Here is a 27,240-nt window from a genome sequence, read left to right as displayed (position 1 = left end):
GATAGTTGTATGTAACTACCTGTCGCCACATATAGATCATATATATATATACATATATATATATATATATATATATATATATATATATATATATATATATATATATATATATATATATATATATATATATATATGATATATATGGAAATGTACTAATCTCAGCATAATTCTTTATTTCCATATATATATATATATATATATATATATATATATATATATATATATATATATATATATATATATATATAGTAAACCCACCTATTCACGTTCTCACGATTCGTGGGTTTCTCTGTGGAACATATCTACCCATTATTCGTGGAAAATTCACCCATTCACAGTATTTTTCACAGAAATATTTAATAATTACTGTATTTTCATGTAATTTTCATGAATAAATGCACTTTTTGTGATAAAACTATTAAATATTCAGGTATTAGCATTTTTACAGGGTTTTTCTTGTGTTTAAACTATCAAAATGGGCAGTTCTAAGTGTTTTTAGAGAGGTTTTAAGTATTCACAGATTTTAGCTATTTGCAGGGGAGGTGCGGTACGCATCCCCCGCGAATACTTGGGTTCACTGTATATATATATATAATATATGTATATAAATATATATATATATATATATATATATATATATATATATATATATATATATATATATATATATATATATATGGTCCCTGGGGTAAGGTTGCATCCAGATAATGTCGAGTTTCAAATGATGTGAATTCAGATAGTTTATGGATTACTGTAATTGTTTTTGTCTGAAATATACAAAATATGGGCATAATTAGTACTTACTGTCTGTACAGGCTTCAACTTGAAAGCTCCTAACTTGTTACTAAAATATAAATGTGCAACTCCTGAAATGATGTCTGTAATAAGAAGGGCATCACACTGATGCCTAAGGAATTCATCCAGCCTTTTGGTATCTCCACATGTAACATAAAGATCAAGTTCAAGTAAATCTGAAACTGAAGGAAAAACAAAATTACTAATACTTTAAATTTTTGTAAACAAAGAAAACCATTAAAACACTAATTGTTTGAAATAAACAATAATTATTTCCAACATAAACCCATTACATACTTTGTCTGCACAAATCCAGACACCCATTTCTAAATAAACATCAGAGATGTGCTGCTCCTGGTAGGTCCCCAGTAACTAAATGTCTCATTTTTTGTTTGTTTTGACCAGCTAGGAGAGAACCGAGGGGTTAAGAGTTTGGCATTTTGATTAAAAGTACAGTAATGGGTTTGTACTGGAAAAATTTTGATACTGAAAATTACATTTCTCCCATCACAAATCTTGTATTCTCCACGTAAAGTAACCTGCATGGCTACTTAGGAGGGAAAGAACTGATCTACTGAAGTTCCAAGGAGCAGATGAAGGCCCTACGAGAACAAGGAGCTTTTGAGATGTGAAAAAAATTATACAGTAAACCGCCCATATTCGCATTCTCACGATTTGCGGACTCACGCATTCGCGGGTTTCTCTGTGGAACATATCTACCCATTATTCATGGAAAATTCACCCATTCATGGTATTTTTCACTGAGAAATATTCACTAATTACTGTATTTTCATGTAATTTTCATGAATAAATGCACTTTTAGTGATAAAACTATTAAAATACTCAGGTATTAGCATTTTTACAGGGTTTTTCTTGTGTTTAAACTATCAAAATGGGCAGTTCTAAGTGTTTTTAGAGGGGTTTTTCAGAGGGGTTTTAAGTATTCGCGGATTTTAGCTATTCGCGGGGGGTGCGGTATGCATCCCCCGCCAATACCGGGTGGTTCACTGTACTGTACAGTATATACTTCATCACACACTGTATATAGAAGTACTCTTTGTGAACAAAGCTGTTTGTCACTTATGCTTCTTAACAAGAGTAACACCTAAACTTAAGGGACAGTAAGTGACAAAGACTGGCATATGGCCCACATAATACATTGCCTAGGAGCAACTAGATTATCTTATGGTGTACAGTAATTCCGTAAAAAGTAATTTCAGCCATAGTCCATCCTAACTGGTATTCTGTATTTTCATTCCTTTAAAATATTGATTCACTGATCAGTTTCAGAGGTATATTTACAATATTAACTGTTTCTAAAAATAAGTACAATACAGTATTGTACAGTTTACCCCACAAAAATGTAGTGGTTCTGATGGCATAGCCGCTGTTTTTCCTCAATGGAGTTACTCTCATGGTACCCGCAGGACTTCATAAGACAGACAAACCAATCTCAAAGAATTCTCTTCTAGATGGTCTCGGCCAGAATAGTGCTTGTGGGAACAATGATAGAATATAAAAGACTCAAGAAAAGAGGGCTCTACCTCTCTGTCTACAACAACTTCCTCGGTTCTTTCTTCATCCTTCAAACACCGATGTGGTAACAGTGCATATGTTGGCCATTTACCTCATTATTTTCTTGGTATCTACAGAGTGAACTTCCGTGGTTTGACTTCCAAATTGTTTTCCCTGAGGTCTTATTCTGACCACCATGGAAGAACTACACTCATATGCAAGTAAGTTCAGAGGTTTAAGTCCCTGTGAAAAGTTTGAGATCTTTCAAACTTTTAACTAATATGTTTATATTTGTTAAAGTTGGGAACCAGTGGATCTCCCATAAAGTGAGAAGTCACGATTGGATCATCAGGCCAACCTATAGCGCAGTGCTGTTTTTCTCTTTTCCCATCTCACAAAGCAATATTTAACAATAATGCAATAATTTTAGACATTCTGTTTACTGAAACTTTACTTGATGACTTTTTAACACTGTTAGATAATTTTAAGCTACCCAAAAGTAGGAAGTGGAAGCCTAACTTCTCATTTACAAAAGGTAGCCATGACAGTAGCTCCCAACCATGCTTGACTTCCAAGCCTTGGTGTTTAATAAAAGCTGGTTTTTCATTTGTAGTACTTGACGATTAAACTAAATGGATTTTGTGTTATAAAAAGTTCCCACCTGTTTATCCTTAATATCGGGGAAATTTTATCAAGTGAGAACAGAAATTCATTTTGCAGATCTACTTCCATATTATTTCACTGTTAGTGATGTCATATTCAGAAAATTCTCGAGACAGTTGGTTCTCCTACAGGAATATCAAATTTACATTTTTGTAATATTGAGCTTTGGCAAGCGAATCAAAATCTTATACAGTACAGCATAAGATAGGCGTTGACTTATGACAGGTGCAAATTATGATAATCTTTGTTGATAACAGTAGCACAAAAAAATTACAAAAACAAGAATATGATAAAAAATTATAACATTTTTACAAACATCATGCAGCATCTATGAGTAGCAGTCCAGCATTGCACGCATAGCAGGCCACAGTATATCCAGCATATGATCACACAATTAAACAATTTCAGAATGTGTGGCTAAGTTGGAAGGACTGAGTAACAGTTTGATATTCGTCCATCTAAAATGTTTACAACAAAGTTCTCTGACACATACTGACATGAAATTGTACACCAGCTGCAGTCTGTAGCTGTGTACCATCAAATATGTTTGATAGTTTGTGGTCCACCTAACACACAAGTACATGCACACATCTCTTGCTTTCATTTCTCTCTCTCAAAACAGTCTTGTGCTAGTATCTGTCCTGAGAACAATAGCTGTCATTTGTGCTTCGTTTAGCATTTACAAAGTTTTATAAAGCCACTGATGTTAACGGAAAGGACACTTTCATCATTAACAATTATACCAGCTACAAAGGCAAGAAAGGCTATCAACTTGGAATTAAAATTGAATATGATTCATCAGTATGAAGAAAGAAAAAGAATAAGCAGAATAGCATGTGACCTAGAACTTCCACAATCAACAGTGTTGACAATTCTTAAGGATCGAGAATGAATACGTGAAACTGCTTAATGGTTTTGTCATCCTGAACCTACTCTTACAAAGTTTGCATTTCGCTCCAGGGATGTTAACCCTTAAACGCCGAAGTCCTATTTACAAAAACGTCTCCCGTATGCCGGCGGCCTCCGAGAGGTAGCGCCGAAGCGGAAAAAAGTTTTTTAAAAAAATCACAGCGCGCTTAGTTTTTAAGATTAAGAGTTCATTTTTGGCTCCTTTTTTTCTCATTGCCTGAAGTTTAGTATGCAATCATCAGAAATTAAAAAAATATCATTATCATATATAAATATTGGAATATATGACAGCAAAAAAAAAACTCGTATATAATTGTATACAAACCGCGCTGTAAGCAAAACGGTTAAAGCAAATGAGTTAATTTTTCTTAGTTGTATTGTACACTAAATTGCGATGATTTTGGTATATAACAGATTGTAAAACGATTAAAGCAACACAGAGAAAATATTATCACAAAATGATGCATGAATTCGTAACGCGCGGACGTAAAAAATAGTTTTTTTCAAAAATTCACCATAAATCGAAATATTGTGCTAGAGACTTTCCAATTGTTTCAAAATGAAGGAAATTGATTGAATATTACTAGACTGTAAGTTTTTTTAGCTTACAATTGCATTTTTGAACCATTTCGATCGAGTTAAAGTTGACCGAATGTTAAAATTTTGTCAGTTACCGTGATTTAAATGAAAATATTACAAAACTGTTAAGAGCTAAAAGAATTATTTATTTTTTGTTGTATTCTACATGAAATTGCGCACATTTTGATGTATAACACTTTATGTAACGAATAATATAAAACGGCGAAAAAATTACGGCAAGGTGACTCAAGAAATGCCAGGATTTTCAGCGGATTCCGCGCGCGCGGACCGAAGGAAAAAGTTTTTTTCAAAAATTCACCAAAAATCGAAATATTGTGCTAGAGACTTTCCGTTTGTTGCAGAATAAAGGTATATGATAGATTGTTACTAGAATGTAAGAATTTTGGCCTACGATTTCGTTTCTCGAGCATTCCGGTCAAGTCAAAGTTGACCGAATGTTAAAATTTTGTCAGTTACCGTGATTTAAATGAAAATATTACAAAACCGTTAGGAGCTAAAAGACAGATTTATTTTTTGTTGTATTCTACATGAAATTGCGCACATTTTGATGTATAACACTTTATGTAACGAATAATATAAAACGGCGAAAAATTACGGCAAGGTGACTCAAGAAATGCCAGGATTTTCAGCGGATTCCGCGCGCGGGACCGAAGGAAAAAGTTTTTTCAAAAATTCACCAAAAATCGAAATATTGTGCTAGAGACTTTCCGTTTGTTGCAGAATAAAGGTAAATGATAGATTGTTACTAGAATGTAAGAATTTTGGCCTACGATTTCGTTTCTCGAGCATTCCGGTCGAGTCAAAGTTGACCGAATGTTAAATTTTTGTCAGTTATCGTGATTTAAATGAAAATATTACAATACTGTTAAGAGATAAAAGAATGATTTATTTTTTGTTGTATTCTACATGAAATTGCGCACATTTTGATGTATAACATTTTATGTAACGAATAATATAAAACGGCGAAAAAATTACGGCAAGTTGACTCAAGAAATGCCAGGATTTTCAGCGGAGTCCGCGCGCGCGGACCGAAGGAAAAGTTTTTTTCAAATATTCACCAAAAATCGAAATATTGTGCTAGAGACTTTCCGTTTGTTGCAGAATAAAGGTAAATGATTGATTGTTACTAGAATGTAAGAATTTTGGCCTACGGTTGCGTTTCTCGAGCATTTCGGTCGAGTCAAAGTTGACCGAATGTTAAAATTTTGTCAGTTATCGTGATTTAAATGAAAATATTACAAAACTGTTAAGAACTAAAAGAATGATTTATTTTTTGTTGTATTCTACATGAAATTGCGCATATTTTGATGTATAACACTTTATGTAACGAATAATATAAAACGGCGAAAAAATTACGGCAAGTTGACTCAAGAAATGACAGGATTTTCAGCGGAGTCGGCGCGCGCGGACCGAAGAAAAAAGTTTTTTTCAAAAATTCACCATAAATCGAAATATTGTGCTAGAGACTTTCCATTTGTTGCAAAATGAAGGTAAAGGATTGAATATCACCAGAATATTAGATTTTTGCTTACCCAAAAAGACCCAAATAAATATATATATATATATATATATATATATATATATATATATATATATATATATATATATATATATATATATATATATATATATATATATATATATATATATATATATATATATATATATATATATATATATATATATATATATATATATATATATATATATATATATATATATATATATATATATATATATATATATATATATATATATATATATATATATATATAAAATTATATATATATATATATAAAATTATATATATATATATATAAAATTATATATATATATATATATATATATATATATATATATATATATATATATATATATATATATATATATATACATATATATATATATATATATATACATTCATACATACACACATATATAATATTATATTGTTTTTACTTTGCTACGAATACATAACTAAAAGGAATGGTTGTGAAAAACTTTGTTTTTTGCATAAAACGAAATAATATACAAAACACCAATGAATACAGATATATAAAAACTTGTAATAAATATAAAACTAAAAATAAATTCAATGCAGAATACTCACTCATAATCCTGACTCTTCGTTCTGTTCTTGTTTTCTCCCTCCTCCATTGAAGAGTCTTGCATTTTTTTCCTCCCGACATGACGAGGCACAAGCGGAGGAGGCAGACGTACCGGGTGTCTCTCCTTCTGCCATTCATATGGCACACCCGGCACCGTTTCTGTTTACGCCCTTCTATGAGCTCCAGTGTGTGATCTCCTGCCTGCAGCCGGCACACAGGATCGACTACCCGACGGGACACTGGAATGCGAGGGAGGGCGGCAGCATCACCAGGGGCGGCGGCATCATCCAGGGCGGCAGCATCTTCAAAGGCGGCGGCATCATCAAGGTCGGCGGCAGCAGGGGCGGCATCGGCAGGAGCAGGAATTCTGAGGTTGGCCCTCCTAGCGACATCTGCCCTTTCCTCTCGGGGCAGAGCTGGAGCTCGGGGCAGAGCTGGAGCTCGGGGCAGGGGCGGCGTTGGAAGGCCACTCCTCTGGGTTGAAGTTTATGAGGGCATTCCCAGCCACCTCAAGAAACTGGATGTGGGTCAACCTCCGGCGTCGAATTATACCCACAGTAAAGGATGTAGGCATTCTGGAGGGCCAACTGAAGGAGGTATTTGACGAGCTTCTGTGTCCACCTCCTGGTTCTCCTGGCGAAGGATAATACTGGAAGAGTTGATCAAAGAGATCAACTCCTCCCATGTGCCTGTTGTAGTGCCCGATGACAGTAGGGCGCTGGACACGAAACTCCTCATATGTAACTCGGCCCTGCCGACGTGTCTTCTTCCGCTGAATGACCTCTTCTTGGATGGGCTCATGACTCGTCGTAATCATGGGCACGAGTCGGACCCCCTTCCAACAGATGACGAAGACATCTCCCTTCCGCCGCCACTCTGTCTCTCCTCTTGCCAGATGTTGCGGGTGGCTAGCAAACCTCTTGAGGACATTCGGGGCCCCACGCACCAACCGAAGGGTACCACTGACGTGCACACCTGCTTCATACAGTTCCTGGGCCAGGGATACCGAGTTATAATAATTATCCATAAACAGGTGGTATCCCTGGTTACGGAAATGATCCACAAGACCGAAGACAGTGTCACGCAGCGTGAAGAAGACCCCAGAATACACCAAGAAGTCCACGACGTATCCAGTGTTGGCTTCCGTAATGAAAAATAACTTTACACCATATTTCTTTGGCTTCTTGGGGTTGTACACTTTTATACTTAGACGCCCTTTGTATGGCATCATACTCTCATCCAAAGAAAGGTTCTTGGAAGGAACCACGAGAGTCTGGCACCGTTCACGAATGTACTCCAACACTGGGCGGACTAAGATGAGGCGGTCGGGGTTATTCCGGGGTATAGCCCTTCGGTTGAAGGCGTTGAAATACCTGTCCATCGCCAGGAAACTATCAAGGGGCATAATGCCGGGCACATTGGGCGCACTTAAAAAAAAATTCCGCCTCCAATATTGCCTGACGTCGGCAGCAGGCATCATCCCAAAAAAAATGTGGAGCCCCAAAAAATGCGCCATGTCCGTGAGGTTGCAGCCCCGCCAGCGATATGACAACATCGACTGCAGTTCCTCACGGCAGTACCGAGCGTAATCTGCCGTCTCCGCAACAAGGAATTCCAGCAATTCCCGCGTCAGGAAGAGCTGAATGAACCCCAGTGTAGTGAGAGGCACAGGGACGGTCAGTCCAGGTACTGCCGTGAATGGGTGCATGTTAGGTGGGGTGGGGTCCTCCAACCACCTCTCATCACTTTCGGACGAACGGCCTTCACCCGAGCTGCGCGGCGTTGCGACCTTCTACGGGTCTCGGCTGCGCGCAAGACGCACGGGCACGCGTCTTCGCACTCCCACACTCCCAGCTGGGCCGTCTCCTTCCTTCACTTTCGCCATCACTTTCGGTCTCGTCCCCACCAGCCACAATCGGGGCATCCTCCTCCTCCAACTCAGACTCTCCCTCATATGCACTAAAACCACTAAACTCTAATTCACTTTCCCCCTCTGGCTCCCGTACGGACATTGGGGGCAAATACTCGTCATCACTGACATCAGGCGTGATGTCCTCATCGCTGGATGACCAGCTGCCACCGAAATCAGGACTTCCCACCTGCTCTCGATCGAGCTCCAACAAGTATTCATCTATGTCCTTTTGTTGGAGGCCTCCCAAATGTTTTCGGATGCCCCTCAGGACACCCCGATGCTTCCTAGGGGTCGTGAAAGGCACAGGATGTGGTCCTGGGTCGGATTCGGTCACACGTGGGCGAACAACACAGCGCTGAGAAGCTGGGTCACTTTGGCTGCTGGGTCCTTCTCCAGCATCCCAGTCTAAAACTCATCTCACACGCTCACTACCGACAGGCAGTATGCGCCTTTCACGGTCCTGACGGCTTTGTGACATCTCTGCAAACGTCCTGTTGCAGCACGAATACGCAAACACTCACCAAAGTTCTGCAAAACACGTTTGCGTGAAAAAATCGCTCCCGCAAGGTCCAACGCTGATGCTATCTAGTGCGAGAAGGAGGGAATTCGCGCATGCGCTTCTGGGTGACGCTTAGAAACAAAACAACAGCTTGATCCGTAAACTCCCAGCATCCCTCAAGGAGCGTGATTTGAAACCTTCCGCAAACTAGGCCTATAATTATTTTTCTGCGAATATTTAAAAAAACCATTTTCAGTCGACGTATGCTACGTCCACTTGACATTCGACAGACAATTTTAGTCGACGTATGGTACGTCCATTAAGCGTTTAAGGGTTAAGAAAATTCTGGATGATCTTGATAGTTAGGATGGAGAAGACCCTGATGGTTTCTTCCCTTCGCTTTTCAATAAGATTTCTAGTGTGTTGTCTCCAAAGATAAGTAGATTCTATAAATTTTTATGTTGACATAATATCTTTGTGGATGACTGCAAACTCAGCAATACAGTGACTGTTCCAGAGTGGCATATCTACAGACTGCAGTAACTACAGGCCAATTTCTAATCTCCCTGTGCTCTCTAAAGTTGCAGCAAACCAATTTTTTAAGCCACTACAGTAAATCCTCCGAATTCACGGTCTCACGATTCACGGATTTCTCTATGGAACATATTTAAGCATTATTCGCTGAAAATTCGCTCATTCACAGTATTTTTCACTGAGAAATATTCACTAATTATCATATTTTCATCTCATTTTCTTGACTAAATGCACTTTTTGTGATAAAACTATTAAAATACTCAGGTAGTGCTCCAATTACAATAATTCACCTTACAATAATTCAATTTTGCAATGGGGTAAGCAATTAATACCAATACGACAATACAGTATTTATAAAATATTTTCAAATTTCGCGCAGACGCAGGCAACAGCGTACAATCAGGCAGCGAGACCAAATTATAATAGACCAACCTCTTTTCCTCCATCTCTTTATCTCATCTTCTAGTTGAAAAAGTAAAAAAGAATGATAAAAGTATTGTTAGTAACGTTATACTCTTGCATAAATACGTAGAGCCATAAACAACTGAGCAAGAAACTGTTATTTTGCTTATCACCGAATCGGATAAAGTACAAAATGATATTAAGTAGAATGGGACTGATATATTTTTACATTATACCCTTATTCGGTATGGATAAAAGATCGGCAAGGAATGTACTGTACTGCTAAATTTAAGCTGCAAGTTGTAGCTGAAGCTGAGAAAATAATGTTCAAGCTGCTAATGACCATAAATTATCGTGCATTGGCAACATGGATGAAACTTGACCATAATTAAAATTGGAGAGAGTATTTTAATCAAAACTACTGGGCATGAAAGAACACATTACTACTATATTTACGCCGTTAGACGATAAATACGTAAAGCTCGTATTATCATGAAATCAAGTGAAAATAGCAAACGGAATCTTGTTTTTTTACACAAACGAATGACCCCAAACGGCCAACATCATCGACTCATCTATTAACGAAAAAATAGCTAAATTAATTTCACAATGAGACTTATTAAGTTATATTTTGACTTAAAAACACTTTGTATAACGAAAAATAACTTTGCCCCATATAAATAAAGTATCTAGAGATTCATTTACACTAACTAGAAGCAAGAAAAGTGCCCTGAACAAGGTGAAATAAACACCGAGTAAATGATTTTCAAACCAAAGCATTGATCGCTATGATCGCAATTTATAATACAAAGGCAATATAAGAATATATACAATATTATTGGATACAGTGAAGTAAAGCATAACATTTTAAAGATCCAATGAAAAGATGCATATTTGATATGTTGATGTTTGTATAATACGATATTAACGCGAAATTGGCTAGGCTACTGAGCATGTTACGATATACCATAGTGTAGGCTAAGCTAATTCTTGTTTGTTATTCAATTTCTCTTTGTACTGAATTATCATAAATCAATCTGCATGAACCTCCAGAATTAGTTGATATTAATAATTACTATACCTTGTATCTATAGAGTACAGTATAGTTTATAGTGTAGGCTAGGCTACCATATATGTATACATGGTGCTGAATACCCTAGTGTAGGCTAGGCCATATTCGAGATACATTTTTCCAAAAAACGAATTATTGATAATATTAGATATATGGCCTTAGGAAAAATCTGCAAATTAGTGAAAATTCCCCTGCAGACAAGTGAATGATGTGTTCCACAAAAAACTGCGACAAAGTGAACCACGAAAAGTGAAACGCATAAAACCGGTGGCCACCATAGTAAGATGGATCTCGTGAGGGGGTATTGCCAGATATTGATAGCTGAGGAAAGTCAACCTGTGAAGGCTTTTTCAATAATCCATAAGCATTAGCAATCTAAGAATTTGAGTTTTGGCTTAGCTAATGCCCTGCAGCTTTCCATTACGCTATGAGCGAGTTTCCAAAAAAGCAAGTGATTGTTTATAGATATTTTGATTCTGAGTACGGTTGTTGAAGAGCAGTTGGATATGGTAAATGGGGTGTTACGAAAGCTTGAGGAGATAGATGGTAAAACTGGCTAAGTGTAAATGGTTAAAGAATGAAGTAAATTTTAGGTTATGTAGTGATTCAGGGGTGAACAAGGGAGTTTCCCAGGCCTAGGACAGTTCGTGAGTTGTGTTGATTTTTGGGTTTCATTGAGTTTGTGAGGAAATTCAAAAGATTGTTCAAGGATCACTAGGCTATTAACAAAGTGGACTGGGAAGAGGAAGAGTACAGTGCTAGGATGGGATCATAGAATGATAGAAGCATATGAGAGGTTGAAATAAGAGGCGGTTAAAGATATGGAGTTGGCATACCCTAATTAATGCCTGTAGAAGCAAATGCTTGAAGCGTATACTGACACAAGTGGTTATTCAATAGGAGGGTGTCTGATGAAGAGGCAGACTGTGAGTGGTACTGAAAGGGATAGAGTGATTGCATATGAGAGTATGGCATTTAGTAAGGCAGAGTGAGTGTATTTGACAACTGAGAGAGAGTTGGCTGCATTAACACTTTGTTTGAAAGTTTTGCAATTGTTTTTGTTTGAAGTGACGTTTTGTACAACAATTGATCATCAACCCCCTAATTTCCTGCAAGAAGAACGTGGATAGTAGATTAGCATGGACCACTGAGGACTTGAGGAGAATGGTTTTGTGACTGAACATGTCCCGGGAGGAAGGAATGTGATAGTTGATATGAGTGGGTGAGAAAGGTGATAGAGAAGAAAGTATAAACCCTGAGTATTTGCCAAGGGGCTTGGTTGTGTTGAAAGAGAATAAGGGAGGTGGTGATTCAGTTTGAGAGTATTTTGAAGGGTTGAAAGACTTGGTCAGTGATGGTTTAGAGATAAAACTTCCAGCAACTGTAAATGATTTGAGAACAAAAGTGATGTAAGAAATGTCTAAGAGACCAGAAAAGATTGGAATTCAGAAAGGTAAAGAGTAAGTTATGTGCTGAAAGCTGTGTAAACCTGGTGTATTTCTGATACACGAAGTACTGCTAATTGTAAGTTATTTGTATGGTATGATTGTATGTATGCATTATAGGGTAGAAAAACCAGCAGCTTACCAAGCAGATGTGAACGGTGAGTAGGTATTGCATTTGCAATGTTTGAGTGGGGACACTACAGCTGAGTAGTGGAAAAGAAGGGCTATGAATGTATGGATGATTCTGAGGAAAGACAAAGTTTAGCAAATGAAAGTGCAGATGAGGAATGCAAAGAGGCAGTTGAATCAGGTCCAAAGGAGGTAACTTCTGTCTGCATAGTAAGGAATGAATATTGCAGGATAGTTGATAGTTGAGCCCAAGTTTAGTTGGTAAATGCAAATGTGGTTAAGGAGATGCAAAAGTGTACATAGAACATTGAAAGATGTGACAATATGACTTTACGTGGGCTATGTAAAGGGCAAGTTATGGCAGGGGAAGTAATAGTCTCAGTTGTAAGTATAAGTGAGTTAGAGGAGGTGAAACATAAGTTTGTGTGAGTGATGAGCAAATGCCTTTTTTTTCTTTATTAGGGTGGACTTTTTAAGAACAAATGATGTTGCAGCTGATGTATGGAGTAAAGTGTTGCATAAAGATGGGCAAATGATCTAACATTTGCAGAATGGACAAGTGTCTAAGGTAAAATTTGTGGGGATAACAGATGTTACGAGAGAGACGGATTTGTTGACTCGAGGATACTGAAGAGATGCAAACGATCTGCCCTGTAATACGAGAGCTACGTGAGTGGGTGCAGTTCAGGATTCTTATGAGTGACTGGGGTGTGATGTTACAGGAGTTTCGAAGGTTTAGTCATAGGTTTGTGTAGTGTCAAAGAATAGTGTATTCCATTAGGAAGTTGATGGATGAGAGCATGTATATACCGGTGTTTTCAGTTATTGGGACATTAACTATTTATAAAACTGAACATGACAGACATGGACAAATGGGGTAATTTAAACTGGTAGAGTGTATGAGAGAGCATGTGTTTGGCTTGTATTTAGTTCGGATTTGTACAGATATGGGAAACTACATGCAAAACGTGTCAAAAGGGTAAATATTGGCAAATATATATAAGCCCTCCTATTTTGTGTTAAGAGTATGAAAGGGCCATTTGAATTGGTTGTGATAGGCTGTTTCTCACTGCCAGTGAGTATAGTGGGAATGTAGGACTGGTTGTTAGAGTAAACAAACTGAGTAAGTTTCCTTATGCAGTACTAATCGGATAAAAGAAATGAGACTGTTGCAAATGCTGTAAGCAAGGTAATGTTTCTGACTGTTAGTAAGCCAAGGAGGTTGTTCGGCAATAATGGACCTGAGTTCGCTGGGAAAGTGTTTGAGCGTATGTTGAAAGACTGGAGGGTGAAGCATTGTGTTCGACACAGTATATGCCAAGAGCGAATGGGTTAGCTGAAAGAACAATTGGAACATTTAGTGAGTTGTTACACACAATGACTGACAGGGAGAATGAATAGGATTTGTATGTTGTGAAAGCCTTGTGGATGTATAATGTAAGTGCCCACACAAATATAGGAATGCCCCAAGTGATTATGTTATGAATCTTATTATTGACTATCCAGTTAATGAGATGTGTTTGTCAGTAACTGGAACTTGCCTAATATATTGACATTTACCCCTTGGGTCTGGGCATGATCATGTGAGGCATAATAATAGATCTTGATGTTTAATCCAGTCTGGCTCTGGTGAGAATTTATATCTCGTGCCATGCAATTTGAACGAATTTCATGAGAAAAATGTTCAAATCACCTGAATTGGCCACAAATGACGTATGGCAACTCTTATGGCAACACTAACACCTCAGTCCAAGATACTACGGAGATTAGTGAGACTTGAGATTTCATTGGGGAATGTACCACATCTACCCGTCCCACGAAATCTCGCGGGTATATATAAATAAATATATATATTGTGAATATATATAAATAAATAAATATATATATATATATATATACTGACTGTATACAGAGTATATATATACAGGTATTCCCCTACTTATGATGGGGTTAGGTTCCAAAAAACCCATCGTTTGTTGAAAAAATCATAACTCGAATATGGCCTAGCCTACACTAGGGTAATCAGTACCATCTATACATATATGGTAGCCTAGCCTACACTACACAGTAAACTTTCCACATATATAGTATAGTAATTATTAGTGTCAGCTAATTCTGTAGGTTTAATGCAGACTGACATGATAAGTCAGTATAAAGAGAAATTGAACAAACAAGGCCTAGCCTGCACTCTGGTATATCAAATACGGTAGCCTAGCCTACATTATACTGTATTCTATTTTCACATAATAACACCACATTATACAAACATCAAAATAACGAATGTGCATCTTTTCCATGGATCTTTTAAAAAGTTATGCTTTACTACACTGTATCCAATTGTATATATTCTCATATTGCTTTTGCATTATAAATTGTGATCATAGCGATCAAATGTTTTGGTTTGGGAATCGATAATGTGGTGTTTATTTTGCCGCATTTAACTCAGTTCAGAGGGCATTTCTTGCTTCTAGTTAGCGTACATGAATCTCTAGATACTTTATTTATATGGGACATATATATTTTTCGTTATACAAAGTGTTTTTAAGTCGAAATATAACTTAAATATGTCTCGTTGTGAAATTAATTTAGCTATTTTTTTGTTAATAGATGACGTTGGCAGCTGGCCATTTGGGGACATGTTTGTTTTGTGTAAAAAAAAAAAAAAAATTCCGTTTGCTATTTTCTCTTGATTTCATCATCATACTACAAGCTTTTCGTATTTACCTTTTATCGGCGTGAAAACAGCAGTAATATTTGTTCTTTCATGTCCAGTAGTTTTGATTAAAATACTTTCCAATTTTATTTGCGGTCGACTTTCATCCATGTTGCCAATGCACAATAATTTTTAGTCATTAGCAGCTTGAACATTGTTTTTTCAGCTTCAGCTATAACTTGCAACTTAAATTTATTGTAGCAGTATATTTCCTTGCCAATCTTTTCTCCAAAGCGGATAAGGGTATAGTGTAAAAATATATCAGCACTTAACGTCACTTTTAACATACCTACGGTAATTGTTTAACCGTACGATGATTGAAATATAAGCAAAACAGTTGTTATCCAATTCGGTTATTAGCAAAACAACAGTTTCTCTTTCGGTTGTTTATGGCTGTACGCATTTTTGCAAGAGTATAAGGTTACTAACAATACTTTTATCATTCTCTTACTTTTTTAACTAGAAGTTGGAATAAAGAGATGGAGGAAAAGAAGTTGGTCTCTCTTGCTGCCTGATTGTACGCTGTTGCCTGTGCCCGCTCGAAATTTTAAAATATTTTCTATGTATTGTCATACCAGTATTAATTGCTAACTCCATCGTAAACTCGAATTATCGTAACTCATGCACTACCTGTATTTACAAACGCACAATAATTGCAAACGAACACTGACCTATTTTAACTTCCAACACAACGAGAGCAAGTGAGGTCGGCTCATTGAAATGATGTACCTATTCCAGCCTCTCAGACCAACGTATCGTACACCATACGTTGCCTGATTGCACGCTGTTGCCTGCGCCAGTCCGAAATTTAAAAATACGTATTTTCAAAATATTGTCGTATCGCTATTAATTGCTAACCCCATCGTAAAAGCAAATTATCGTAACTCAAACACTACCTGTATATATGCAGGTATTCCCCTACTTACGATGGGGTTAGGTTCCAAAAAACCCATTGTTCGTTGAAAAAATCGTAACTCGAATATGGCCTAGCCTACACTAGGGTAATCAGTACCATCTATACATATATGGTAGCCTAGCCTACACTACACAGTATACTTTATACAAGTATGGTATAGTAATTATTAGTGTCAACTAATTCTGCAGGTTCAATGCAGATTGACATAAGTCAGTATAAAGAGAAATTGAATAACAAACAAGGCCTAGCCTGCACTTTCGTATATCATATACGGTAGCCTAGCCTACATTATACTGTATTCTATTTTCACATAACACCGTATTATACAAACATCAAAATAACGAATGTGCATCTTTTCCATGGATCTTTTAAAAAGGTATGCTTTACTACACTATCCAATCGTAAATATTCTTCTATTGCTTTTGCATTATAAATTCCGATCATAGTGATCAAATGTTTTGGTTTGCGAATCAATCACGCGTCTTTATTTCGCCACATTTAACTCGGTTCAGAGGGCATTTCTTGCTTCTAGTTAGCGTAAATGAATCTCTAGATACTTTGTTTATAAGGGACATATGTATTTTTCGTTATATGAAGTATTTTTAAGTCGAAATAAAACTTAAATATGTCTCGTTGTGAAATTAATTTAGCTATTTTTTTCGTTAATAGATGACGTTGGTGGCTGGCCGTTTGTTTTGGGTAAAAAAAAAAACAAAGATTCCGTTTGCTATTTTCTCTTGATTTCATCATCATACTACGAGCATTTCGTATTTATCTTTTATCGGCGTGAAAACAGCAGTAATATGCGTTTTTTCATGCCCAGTAGTTTTGATTAAAATACTTTCCAATTTTATTTGCGGTCGAGTTTCATCCATGTTGCCAATGCACGATAATTTATAGTCATTAGCAGCTTGAACATTCTTTTCTCAGCTTCAACTACAACTTGCAGCTTAAATTTACTGAAGTAGTATATTTCCTTGCTGATCTTTTCTCCAAAGCAGATAAGTGTAGTGTAAAAACATATCAGTACTTAACGTCCTTTTTAACATAACTAAGGTACAATGGTTGAAATACAAGCAAAACAGTTGTTATCCGATTCAGGTATTAGCAAAACAACAGTTTCTCGTTCGGTTGTTTATGGCTGTACGCATTTTCGCAAGAGTATAAGGTTACTTACAATACTTTTATCATTCTCTTACTTTTTTAACTAGAAGGTGGAATAAAGAGATGGAGAAAAAGAAGTTGGTCTATTGTAAGTTGGTCTCTTTTGCTGCCTGATTGTACGGCAACTGTAGTGTACGCTGTTGCCAGTGCCCGCTCGAAATTTAAAAATATTTTCTAAATATTGCCGTACCGGTATTAATTGCTAACTCCATCGTAAACTTGAATTATCGTAAGACGAATTATCGTCACTCGTGCACTACCTGTATTTACAAACGCACATAAATTGCAAACGAATACTGACCTATTTTAACTTCCGACACAACGAGCAAGTGAGGTCAGCTCATTGAATTAATGTACCTATTCCAGCCTCTCGGGCCAACGTATCATACACCGTCGTGCTGCCTGATTGTGCGTTGTTGCCTGCGCCAGTCGCCAGCGAAATTTAAAAATACGTATTTTCAAAATATTGTCGTATCGATATTAATTGCTAACCCCATCGTAAAAAGCGAATTATTGTAAGTCGAATTATCATAACTCGAGCACTACCTGTATGTATATATATATATATATATATATATATATATATATATATATATATATATATATATATATATATATATATATATATATATATACAGTAGAACCTCAGTCCTCGATGCTAATTGTTCCAGAAGAAGTGTCGAGATTCGATTTTGTCGAATTCTGAGTTAATTTCTCCCATAAGAAATAACTGAAAATGGATTAATCCATTCCTGACCACCAGTCATTACCCCAACCTTGCCTTTTTATACAAAAATTTACATAAATTACAATTAAATAAGTTCAGAGTTGAATAACTTACCATATCAGAAGCACTTTTTACATTTTTAAATGCATACTGTATAAAAAAATTGGCCTATGACCAATGCAGCCGTATTACCGATGATAGACCAAGCGCCATAGGCTAGGCTAGGTAGCCTATAGGCACTACCAGAATGTACTGCAATGGGTACACATGAAAACTGTTGTTAATAATGATAACATTGAAAAAGAAGCCAGATTATCACATTAAATTAATAATACAGTATTTATAAACCGAATTACTGTATGTTTGTTATCATAAAATTAAGAAAAATTTCCTAAATTACGTCGGAACTCGGCAGCTTGTGGCAGATATCAACAAACCACAGCGCCACCCTGGTGGTGTATCGCGGTACTAATTACATAAACATTCAATAAATACTGAAAGATGTTTTACAGTGATTTTGTACACTATTCCAGTAGACTCTGTATGAAATTTACCATAAATATTGAATGTTTATGTAATTAGTACCGCGATACACCACCAGGGTGGCGCTGTGGTTTGTTTATATCTGCCACAAGCTGCCGAGTTCTGACGTAATTTAGGAAATTTTTCTTAATTTTATGATAACAGACATACAGTAATTCGGCTTATAAATACTGTATTATTAATTTAATGTGATAATCTGGCTTGTTTTTCAACAGCAGCAGCAGCATGTGTGGGCTTTAAATACTTTTAAATAAGCATGGGAAGAACACCACCAACAACGCCAACTAGCGGCAGCCGCCCGAAACTTTTTCTACAAACATCATATGATTCATCGGGTCGGATTCCGGTTTGTTGTTTGAGCTCCAGACAAGAAAATTTACTCAACATTTCGTGTTGAAATCCGATTATGTCGAAGTTCTAGGACAGTCGAGGACTGGGGTTCTACTGTATATATATATATATATATATATATATATATATATATATATATATATATATATATATATATATATATATATATATATATATATATATATATATATATATATATATATATATGCATATATATATATATATATATATATATATATATATATATATATATATATATATATATATATATATATATGTGTGTGTGTGTGTGTGTGTGTGTGTGTGTGTGTGTAACAGGGTTACATGTCACACAGTATAGAAGACATTTACAGTAGAGGGGGAAAAATTAAAAGCTTTCGAATTCAGCACTATCTGAGTGCACCTTAGCACTTCTGGTGAGGATTCAGCAGTGTCAATCTTTCCAAAGGCACTTGGGGACAAATCACGCGGGAATGGAAGACGATTCAGCAACTGATCATCGGTGGCTTTAACCCTTTAACGCCAACTGGACGTATTTTACATCGACAAAAGTTGTCTGTCGGGTGCCGAGTGGACATAAAATACGTCGACTACAAAAACTTTTTTTTAAATATTCGCGGAAAAATACTTATAGACCTCGTTTGCGAAAAATTTTAAATCACGCGCATTGAGGGATGCTGGGAGTTCATGGACCATGCTGTTGTTTTGTTTACAAGTGTGACCCAGCTGTGCATGCGCGAATTTCTTTCTTATCCCAAAAGAAACCATCAGCTAACTGCTGAAAATATCAGAAATTCTTGAGTCACTTTGTCATAATTTTTGCACCGTTTTCTATTAGCCGTTACATAAAGTTTTATATATGAAAATGTGTGCAATTTCATGTGAATACAACAAAAATAACTCATGGTTGTAGCTTACATCAATTTTGACATATAAGTGCCAAAATTTCAACCTTTGGTCAACTTTGACTCGACCGAAATGGTCGAAAAATGCAATTGTAAGCTAAAACTCTTACATTCTAGTAATATTCAATCATTTACCTTCATTTTGTAACAAACGAGAAGTCTCTAGCACAATATTTTGATTTATGGTGAATTTTTGAAAAAAACTTTTTCCTTACGTCCAGCAAGCTAATTCCGCTGAAAATCTCAGAAATTCTTTAGTCACTTTGTCATAATTTTTGCACCATTTTATATTAGCCGTTACATAACGTTTTATATGTGAAAATGTGCACAATATCATGTAGAATACAATAAAAAATATCTCATGGTTGTAGCTTTTATCAGTTTTGAAATATTTTCATATAAATCACGATAAGTGCGAAAATTTCAACCTTCGGTCAACTTTGACTTGACCGAAATGGTAAAAAAATGCAATTGTAAGCCAAAACTCTTACATTCTAGTAATATTCAATCATTTACCTTCATTTTGCAACAAACGGGAAGTCTCTAGCACAATATTTCAATTTTGGTGAATTTAAAAAAAAAACTTTTTTTACGTACGTGCATTACGAATTCATGCATCATTTTGTGATAATATTTTCTCTGTGTTGCTTTGATCGTTTTACAATTTGTTATATACCAAAATCATCACAATTTAGTGTACAATACAATGAAAAAAAAAATAACTCATTAGCTTTAACCGTTTTGCTCACAGCGCGATTTGTATACAATTATATATGAAATTTTTTTTTGCGCTGTCATATATTACAATATTTATATATGATAATGATATTTTTTCATCTCTGATGGTTGCATACTAAACTTCAGGCAATAAGAAAAAAAAAGAAGCCAAAAATGAACTTAAAAACTAAGCGTGCTGTGATTTTTTGAAAAAAACTTTCTTTCCACTTTAGCGCTAACTCTCAAACCCCGCTGGCATATGGCAGACACTTTTGTAAATAGGGGCTCGGCGTTTAAGGGTTAACATCATTCAGAAAGCACCCAGATACAGTGTTACGTGTCCAAAGATGGAAATTTCCATGGAACTTTCTGGTCCAGTTCTAATTGGATTTTGGGGTGTGTTAATGGAAAGGTGAATCCGTTCATGCATTACAAAATTGCTAAGTGAGAAGGGGCGTGTGATAGATTACCTACTCCTTTGTGATAACCCAGACTAAGAGGGCATGTTGGACATGCTGGGAATTGAGATTCCCATTCTCTTGAGAGTAAGTAGAGACTTAAAAAATTACTTACCTTTACAGAACTGATTATTTGGTGATTGTTCTTTTTGTCATTATTTAACATTTATCTCATGTGTTTTTGGTGTTTATAAACTGGATTTTAATAGAGATGGTTCTGTTCTTTGCCAGGAATGTTTCAATGGAGCCATGGTTAATTGGGGTGGTCACGCATCTTAGTGAGAAAATGGTCATCTTAAAGGAGCAGTGACTTAAAGACTTAAGAATACATGGAGACTTTCGGGAGGGGTAATGAATGAAATGGGGAAGAATCCCATTTATAATTTCGGTGTTTGCTAAGATGATCTGTTGGGAGAGATATTCATTTATCATTACATTCTTTCAATGCTTTTTTTGCCTTTTCTCATAACGTTAAGCCTTAGGGCTTTAGCAGATTCGGTGGTAGCGGAAATTAATCACGTCACCAAGGTTGAGAACCCACGCTGAAGAGAGAATGTGTGAAGGCATTTAGTTTTTGCAATTAGGTAGACAGTTAGGAGATGCATATTATGAGGCACTACCTGGAGATGTTGCTATTGGTGATTACTAAGGGTAGATTGCAAGCTTGTAGAATTGTACGGTGCGGTTACTGTGCCGTTAAGTTGGCACTCAGTCTCGGTTAGTGAGTGGTTTTGGGGGAGTGATTAACGGGTGTCGGGGGTCTTTGCTGTGTTCTTAGATGAAATTAAATGTTTGTGTTTTTAGTGGAAGTGCTGGCGTAACTTCGTGAATTTTGGGATAGTTACAGAGTCACTGGGGGCGTTACTCTAAGAAGACAAAGTGAGTTTAATTTTTTTTCCTTGTGGTTTTTTTCTCTCTCTTAATTTGTGATTACCAGAATCTTCTTTCCTTCTCTTCCTGTTTTCCTTTTTTTTTGTAGTTTGTTTTGTTGTACTTTTTGATTTGAGATACACGTTGCTTGTGAATGTGTGGGATTTGGGGAATTGTGGAATTCCCAGGTGAAGAAAAGAGTGAGTGTGGTCTACACTCGGTTACAGGACGGGTACAGTCTTTTCTTGCTGGCTTCAGCGTTTTCTTGCAAGGAGACAAGTGTTTGCATTGGCTTTGCAACTTTAGCATTTATCGCTTGCAGGCAGCCAGTGGTGATACTGGAGGGGGAATTTACTCTGAGGGGATTTTCTTTATTTTTCTCCTTTCTGGTGATTTAGCCTTGACTCACATATGACGCGGGGATCAGAGAAGTGATTTACTCCCATGGAGTTTTGTGAACAGTTGTTGTGCAAATTTTAATATTATATGTGTGTACAGTTGGGGAGAGCTTTTACAGGGGTGTGGAGTAGTTATCATTCACGTAGGAGCCAGAAAGGGAAATTATTGAAAATGACACGCACGAATCCAGGAGCTGGGTTGTTAACCCATAAAATCGCGCCATATGCATCTCCTACATGTACAACCCTTTGCGGGTTTAGTAAATAGGGTCTTGCATCAGCCAGTTGAAATTTTTATTGAAAGCGTGCAAAACCATTTCGATAAAAAAAAGAGGCAAAGACGTTTAATGAAGATAAAAGTTTTCTTGCACTGGACATGAGAGATATTGGCCAACACTGTCGTAGTTTCCAGTTTAAGAATGCCAGACTTGGGGCAACCTGAAAAGGTTCCTTAGAACTGCGTATGTGGCATTTGAGTGTGGGGATTTAGTTCGGGATATGAGAGGATTCTATATGATTGGGAAGGGGCAGAGATCTATGGTAGATTTTAGCTCTCAATTATTTGAAGCTGCAGGGGACTTTGTAGAAAACTTAGAGGTTCAAGCTGGGTACATGATTAAGATATTTTGTTAAGAGAATTTTCAGAAGTTACTGCATTTCTCCTGGCTTTTAAATGAGGTGCCAGAGGCTACTGTGACAAGTTTTGATGGCCTGGTAGAGCCAATGTCTGATGAATCATTTATTTTTGCCCAAGTTAGAAAGCACATGTCAAAATGTCCAATGGTAGACAGCACAGTTTTCAATAACACTGTTATGGGCAGGTCATGTTTATGACTGATTCCAGGCTCTTACGCCCTCTAACATTAAATAATGAAGAAAATACAATACTTATAGGAATACCTTCAGTGTAATTGGTAAGCATAAAGAAAGAAAGCTTTAAAATAATTATATTTACAGTAACTTAACTTTAAATAACAATGATGAAAAAAAAATAAGTCCTTAGAACGTTTAAGGTCGAAGGGATCCGATGATGGGGAGTTTTGAATCTGCAAAGGTTGGTTAGCGCCATCAAAGTCCATTGACTAGATATCCATAAGAGAGCTCTGAAGAATCCTACATCGACTAACAATTGGAGACGAAGCAGATGTTCGGCTGATGAATTCAGAGTCGTTATCCACAACTGGAGTCGAGTTCAGACAATCTCATCTAAGTTCGCCAAGCCTTTGACAGGGGGAAAAGCAAATCGTATTCAGTGGGCAATATGTTTTCACTAGGGCATAGAGATTGCTGGCCAGCAATCTCTAGACTGCGAAACTTCCAAGACTTCCCTGAAGTCTTACTTGCTATACAATGTTCCTGAGCGATCCAGTAACATCCAAATAAAAGACCATCCAACAGGTCCACCAAAGACCATCCAACAGGTCCACCAACATCGAGGGCTGTTCCTCTCTCAAAGTCGTGTCCAAGGCTTTTCCCCGCGGAATCAGGGTTACACCACCCGACCTCACCTTACATAATGGGAGAAACAAACATAAATGACAGTCCTTCAACTGTTCAATTACCATTAGAACAACCCATTTGCATTCTGCAGCACAACTTAACAATAATATAAAGATAAATACATATTTCTGTAACAAACACACCGAAAGCCGTGATGGTAGGCAAGAGGGTCTTCCCGCAAAGAGAATAATTCTACTGCCAGTAGTTTTTGCGGTAAAGTACAGAGTGACAGGTCTAATTTTGCTTCTAGTAGTTTTTGTGCCAAAATGGAAAGTGATGGGAAATCTACAGATCAAACGCCACAGTTTCGCTGTTTTAACTGCGATAGGCCAGGGCATACGAAGAAGTTATGCCAAGTTAAATACTGTGAGGGGTGTCAGAGTTCACAGCATTTTTGGCAGTTTTGCCTGTCACTCACAAAGAGTACAGTTATGTTAGGCCAGGAACTCCGAATTCGGGTAATAGCTATATGAAGCTCCTCAGGGGAGATATTTAAGGGCATCGAAAGATAGGCAGGATTTTTGGGAGGCCAAACAGCCAAAGGGAAAAGGTTGAGTGTTCATGTCATATAGAGCTTTTGGGGGATGCAGTAGAACCACAGCCTGTGGTGAAGGGAGTCATAACTGGGTCTAGTATTTTGATTTTGTAGATACGGGGGCATCAGTCAGTTTGGTGGATTATGATTTTTATCAATCAATGTTTTCCCAGTATCCAGTATCGGTTGAGGCGTTCAGAGGGGAGAGTGCGTGATGTTCAGGCTCATAAACTGGATGTTGTAGGAGAGGTGGATATTTGTTTTTTGCTGGGGAATCAGTTAATAAGGCAACCAGTTTTGGTGTTGAGAGGTGTTAATTTGGGTAATAAGGTTTTATTGGGGCATCCTGCGTGTACTAGGATTGGCATTTCTATATACCCTAGTAAAAGGAGGTATAACAGTTGGTGAAACTGGAGGTTTTATCCTGTATGTGTGTATTGAAGAAATGGAGGGAAGATATCTGTAAGTGGGAATAAGGAGGAAATTGTGGGTGAGGTGAAGAGAATATATAAAGGTGCCTTGTTGGTGGATATTATTTTTGAACCAGGTATGGTTGGTTTGTCGAAAGTTAAGGTGGGTGATATAAAGGTGAATAAATAAGTGTGTGTGTGTGTGTGTGTGTGTGTGTGTGTGTGTGTGTGTGTGTGTGTGTGTGTGTGTGTGTGTGTGTGTGTGTGTGTGTGTGTGTTGTTATATAAGAAAGCAAATTTGTACGAATGGTTTCCAGCGTAAGCGTAGAATAGTATGACTAAATGATTGTTCAGAAATTTTAGACTCCATTTAACTGCTTGTTTCCGACTCTATCATTCAGAACCGAAGGGTGCGGAGGTCACGTCACAGCGACGGCAGAAATGGTCGAGAGTGAGAAGGCGTCTGTCTTCAGGGAAGGCCACTGGTACTTTTAGAAGATACATCGTCGGAACCGGCGTTGTGCCATAAAGCTGAAGCATTCCGTTCCCGTGTGAGTTTGACTGTCGGAGGAGCAGTGTTGGCCCCTTCGTGTTATGTGCGTGTGGCCTGTGGATTTTGGGAATTTCAGGAATGTGGCTTTTTTCCTGGATTTTTGGTGTCCAGGCGTATCTTCGTATCAGTGGTTGAAGAAGAACCTCTCGCTCAAGAAACTGTTTCCGAATACTGCTCCCTATTCAATCGGAGACCCCTTGAACTGCTTGTTTAATGTCAGATAAGTTTTGGGTTTTTATATTTATTAATTATTTTTCCATATATTACCAGAGTTCTTAGATACCATTCGTATCTGCAAGTTATTATTTGTTTAAGCATAATAAAGTGCTAAGAAGTGTCGTTTTGGGTATTAATTCTCCTCCTCATTATTAAACCTGTTCATAAATATGTGCTATGGCTGTTCATGGTGTGGACGTCGTAACAGTGTGTGTGTGTGTGTGTGTGTGTGTGTGTGTGTGTGTGTGTGTGTGTGTGTGTGTGTGTGTGTGTGGTGGAAGGTAGTGAGAAACTTAATGGTGTGGTGAGTACAGTTTCAGTAAATAAGGTGTCAAATAATGGAGTTACATGGGTGGAATTGTTACACCGAAATAATTCAGTTAGGAGATATCAGAGGAATACTTATCTTGTAGATTTGGAGGAATGGAGTGATGATACTGAGTCAGTGGCATTATTAAGGGAGCACAATGGATTTTCAGAGGCTGAAATGGAGGTTAGAAGGGAGATTTATAGAAGTCAATTGGGTGAGGCAGATAATGAGGAATACACAGAGGGGTTAGGTGAGGTGTTAGCTGAATATGCAGATGTTATTGCTTTAAAGGGGGATAAACTGGGGCTAACAGATGTGTTAGAGCATCAGGTGCAGTTGGAGAAAGAGACTAAACCAATTTTTGTCCTGTTGTATAAAATAACTTTCAAGATTAGGGACCAAGTGGAAGTGGAGCAAGAGGTTAACAGGTGGGAAGCAGAAGGTATAATTAGGCCTAGTTCTTCACCATTTAATTTCCCGTTGTTAGCAGTACCTAAGAAGGATGGTTCAATCTGTGTATGTGTGGATTTTAGGAGATTAATTGAGACCATTCCAGATACGTATCCGGTGGCATGTCTGCCAAATTTATTTGTGAAGATTGGAGATAAGAATATTTACTTATCAATAGTTCTCATGCAAGGGTTTTTGCAAGTCACACCTAGTGAGGAGAGTAGAAAGCTGACAGCGTCCTCAATTCCGAAGGGACATTATGAATTTACACGCATGCCTTTTGGTTTGTCAGGTAGTCCTATGACATTTACAAGGCTAGTGACTACCGTCTTGCACGGGATGTTGGGGAAATAGGGTTTTGTTTATATGCACGACATTTTGACTGCTACATATTCTATAGAGGAACATTTAGAAGTGCTTAGGGAAATCCTTAGGCAGCTTAGAATGGCAGGTCTGAAAGTTAAACTAGCCAAGTTTGACTTTTGAAGAAGAATATTGTATATCTATGATATGTAATTTCAAAAGAAGGTGTTCGAGTAAATGACAACAAAGTCAAAGCTATTGCAGATTCTCCTACACCCTAGACGACAAAACAGGCCCGCTAGTTCATGGGAATGGCAGGGTTTTTCCGTAGGCTTGTGAAAGGGTTTTCTACATTGTCAGCACCTTTGACAGATGTACTGAGGGATGATGTACAGTTTTCATGGAGAAAGGCTCAGCAAACAGCCTTTCAGAAAGTCAAAGAAGTTTTAATGAGTCCTCCAGTTTTGAAGTTCCCGAATTTTTCTTTGCCTTTTACATTAGTGACGGATGCCAGTCATGAGGGGGTAGGTGCTTGCTTAATGCAGAAATTTGAGGGTAAATTACATCCTATGGTATTTTACATTAAGAACTTTAAGATGTTAACTGGCAGATGCTCAC

At 37.2% G+C, this 27,240-nt stretch overlaps 1 protein-coding gene across 5 annotated transcripts in view; it reads right to left on the bottom strand.

Annotated features, from left to right (window-relative positions):
• The window catches only part of l(1)G0020 (RNA cytidine acetyltransferase l(1)G0020), an 803,858-nt gene that overhangs the window by 148,549 nt on the left and 628,069 nt on the right, over positions 1-27,240 (bottom strand). For all 5 annotated transcript variants that reach the window (XM_067102059.1, XM_067102057.1, XM_067102060.1 and 2 more), the window contains one exon: positions 805-977. In XM_067102059.1, the coding sequence (XP_066958160.1) occupies positions 805-977 (173 nt within the window). The remainder of the gene's footprint in view (positions 1-804; positions 978-27,240) is intronic.

The sequence above is a fragment of the Macrobrachium rosenbergii genome, chromosome 58 (genome assembly GCF_040412425.1).
Source record: "Macrobrachium rosenbergii isolate ZJJX-2024 chromosome 58, ASM4041242v1, whole genome shotgun sequence".
NCBI classification, from domain to species: Eukaryota; Metazoa; Arthropoda; class Malacostraca; order Decapoda; family Palaemonidae; genus Macrobrachium; species Macrobrachium rosenbergii.
The sequence above is the reverse complement of the archived record's forward strand: the minus strand, read 5'-3'. Positions and strand labels throughout refer to the sequence as shown.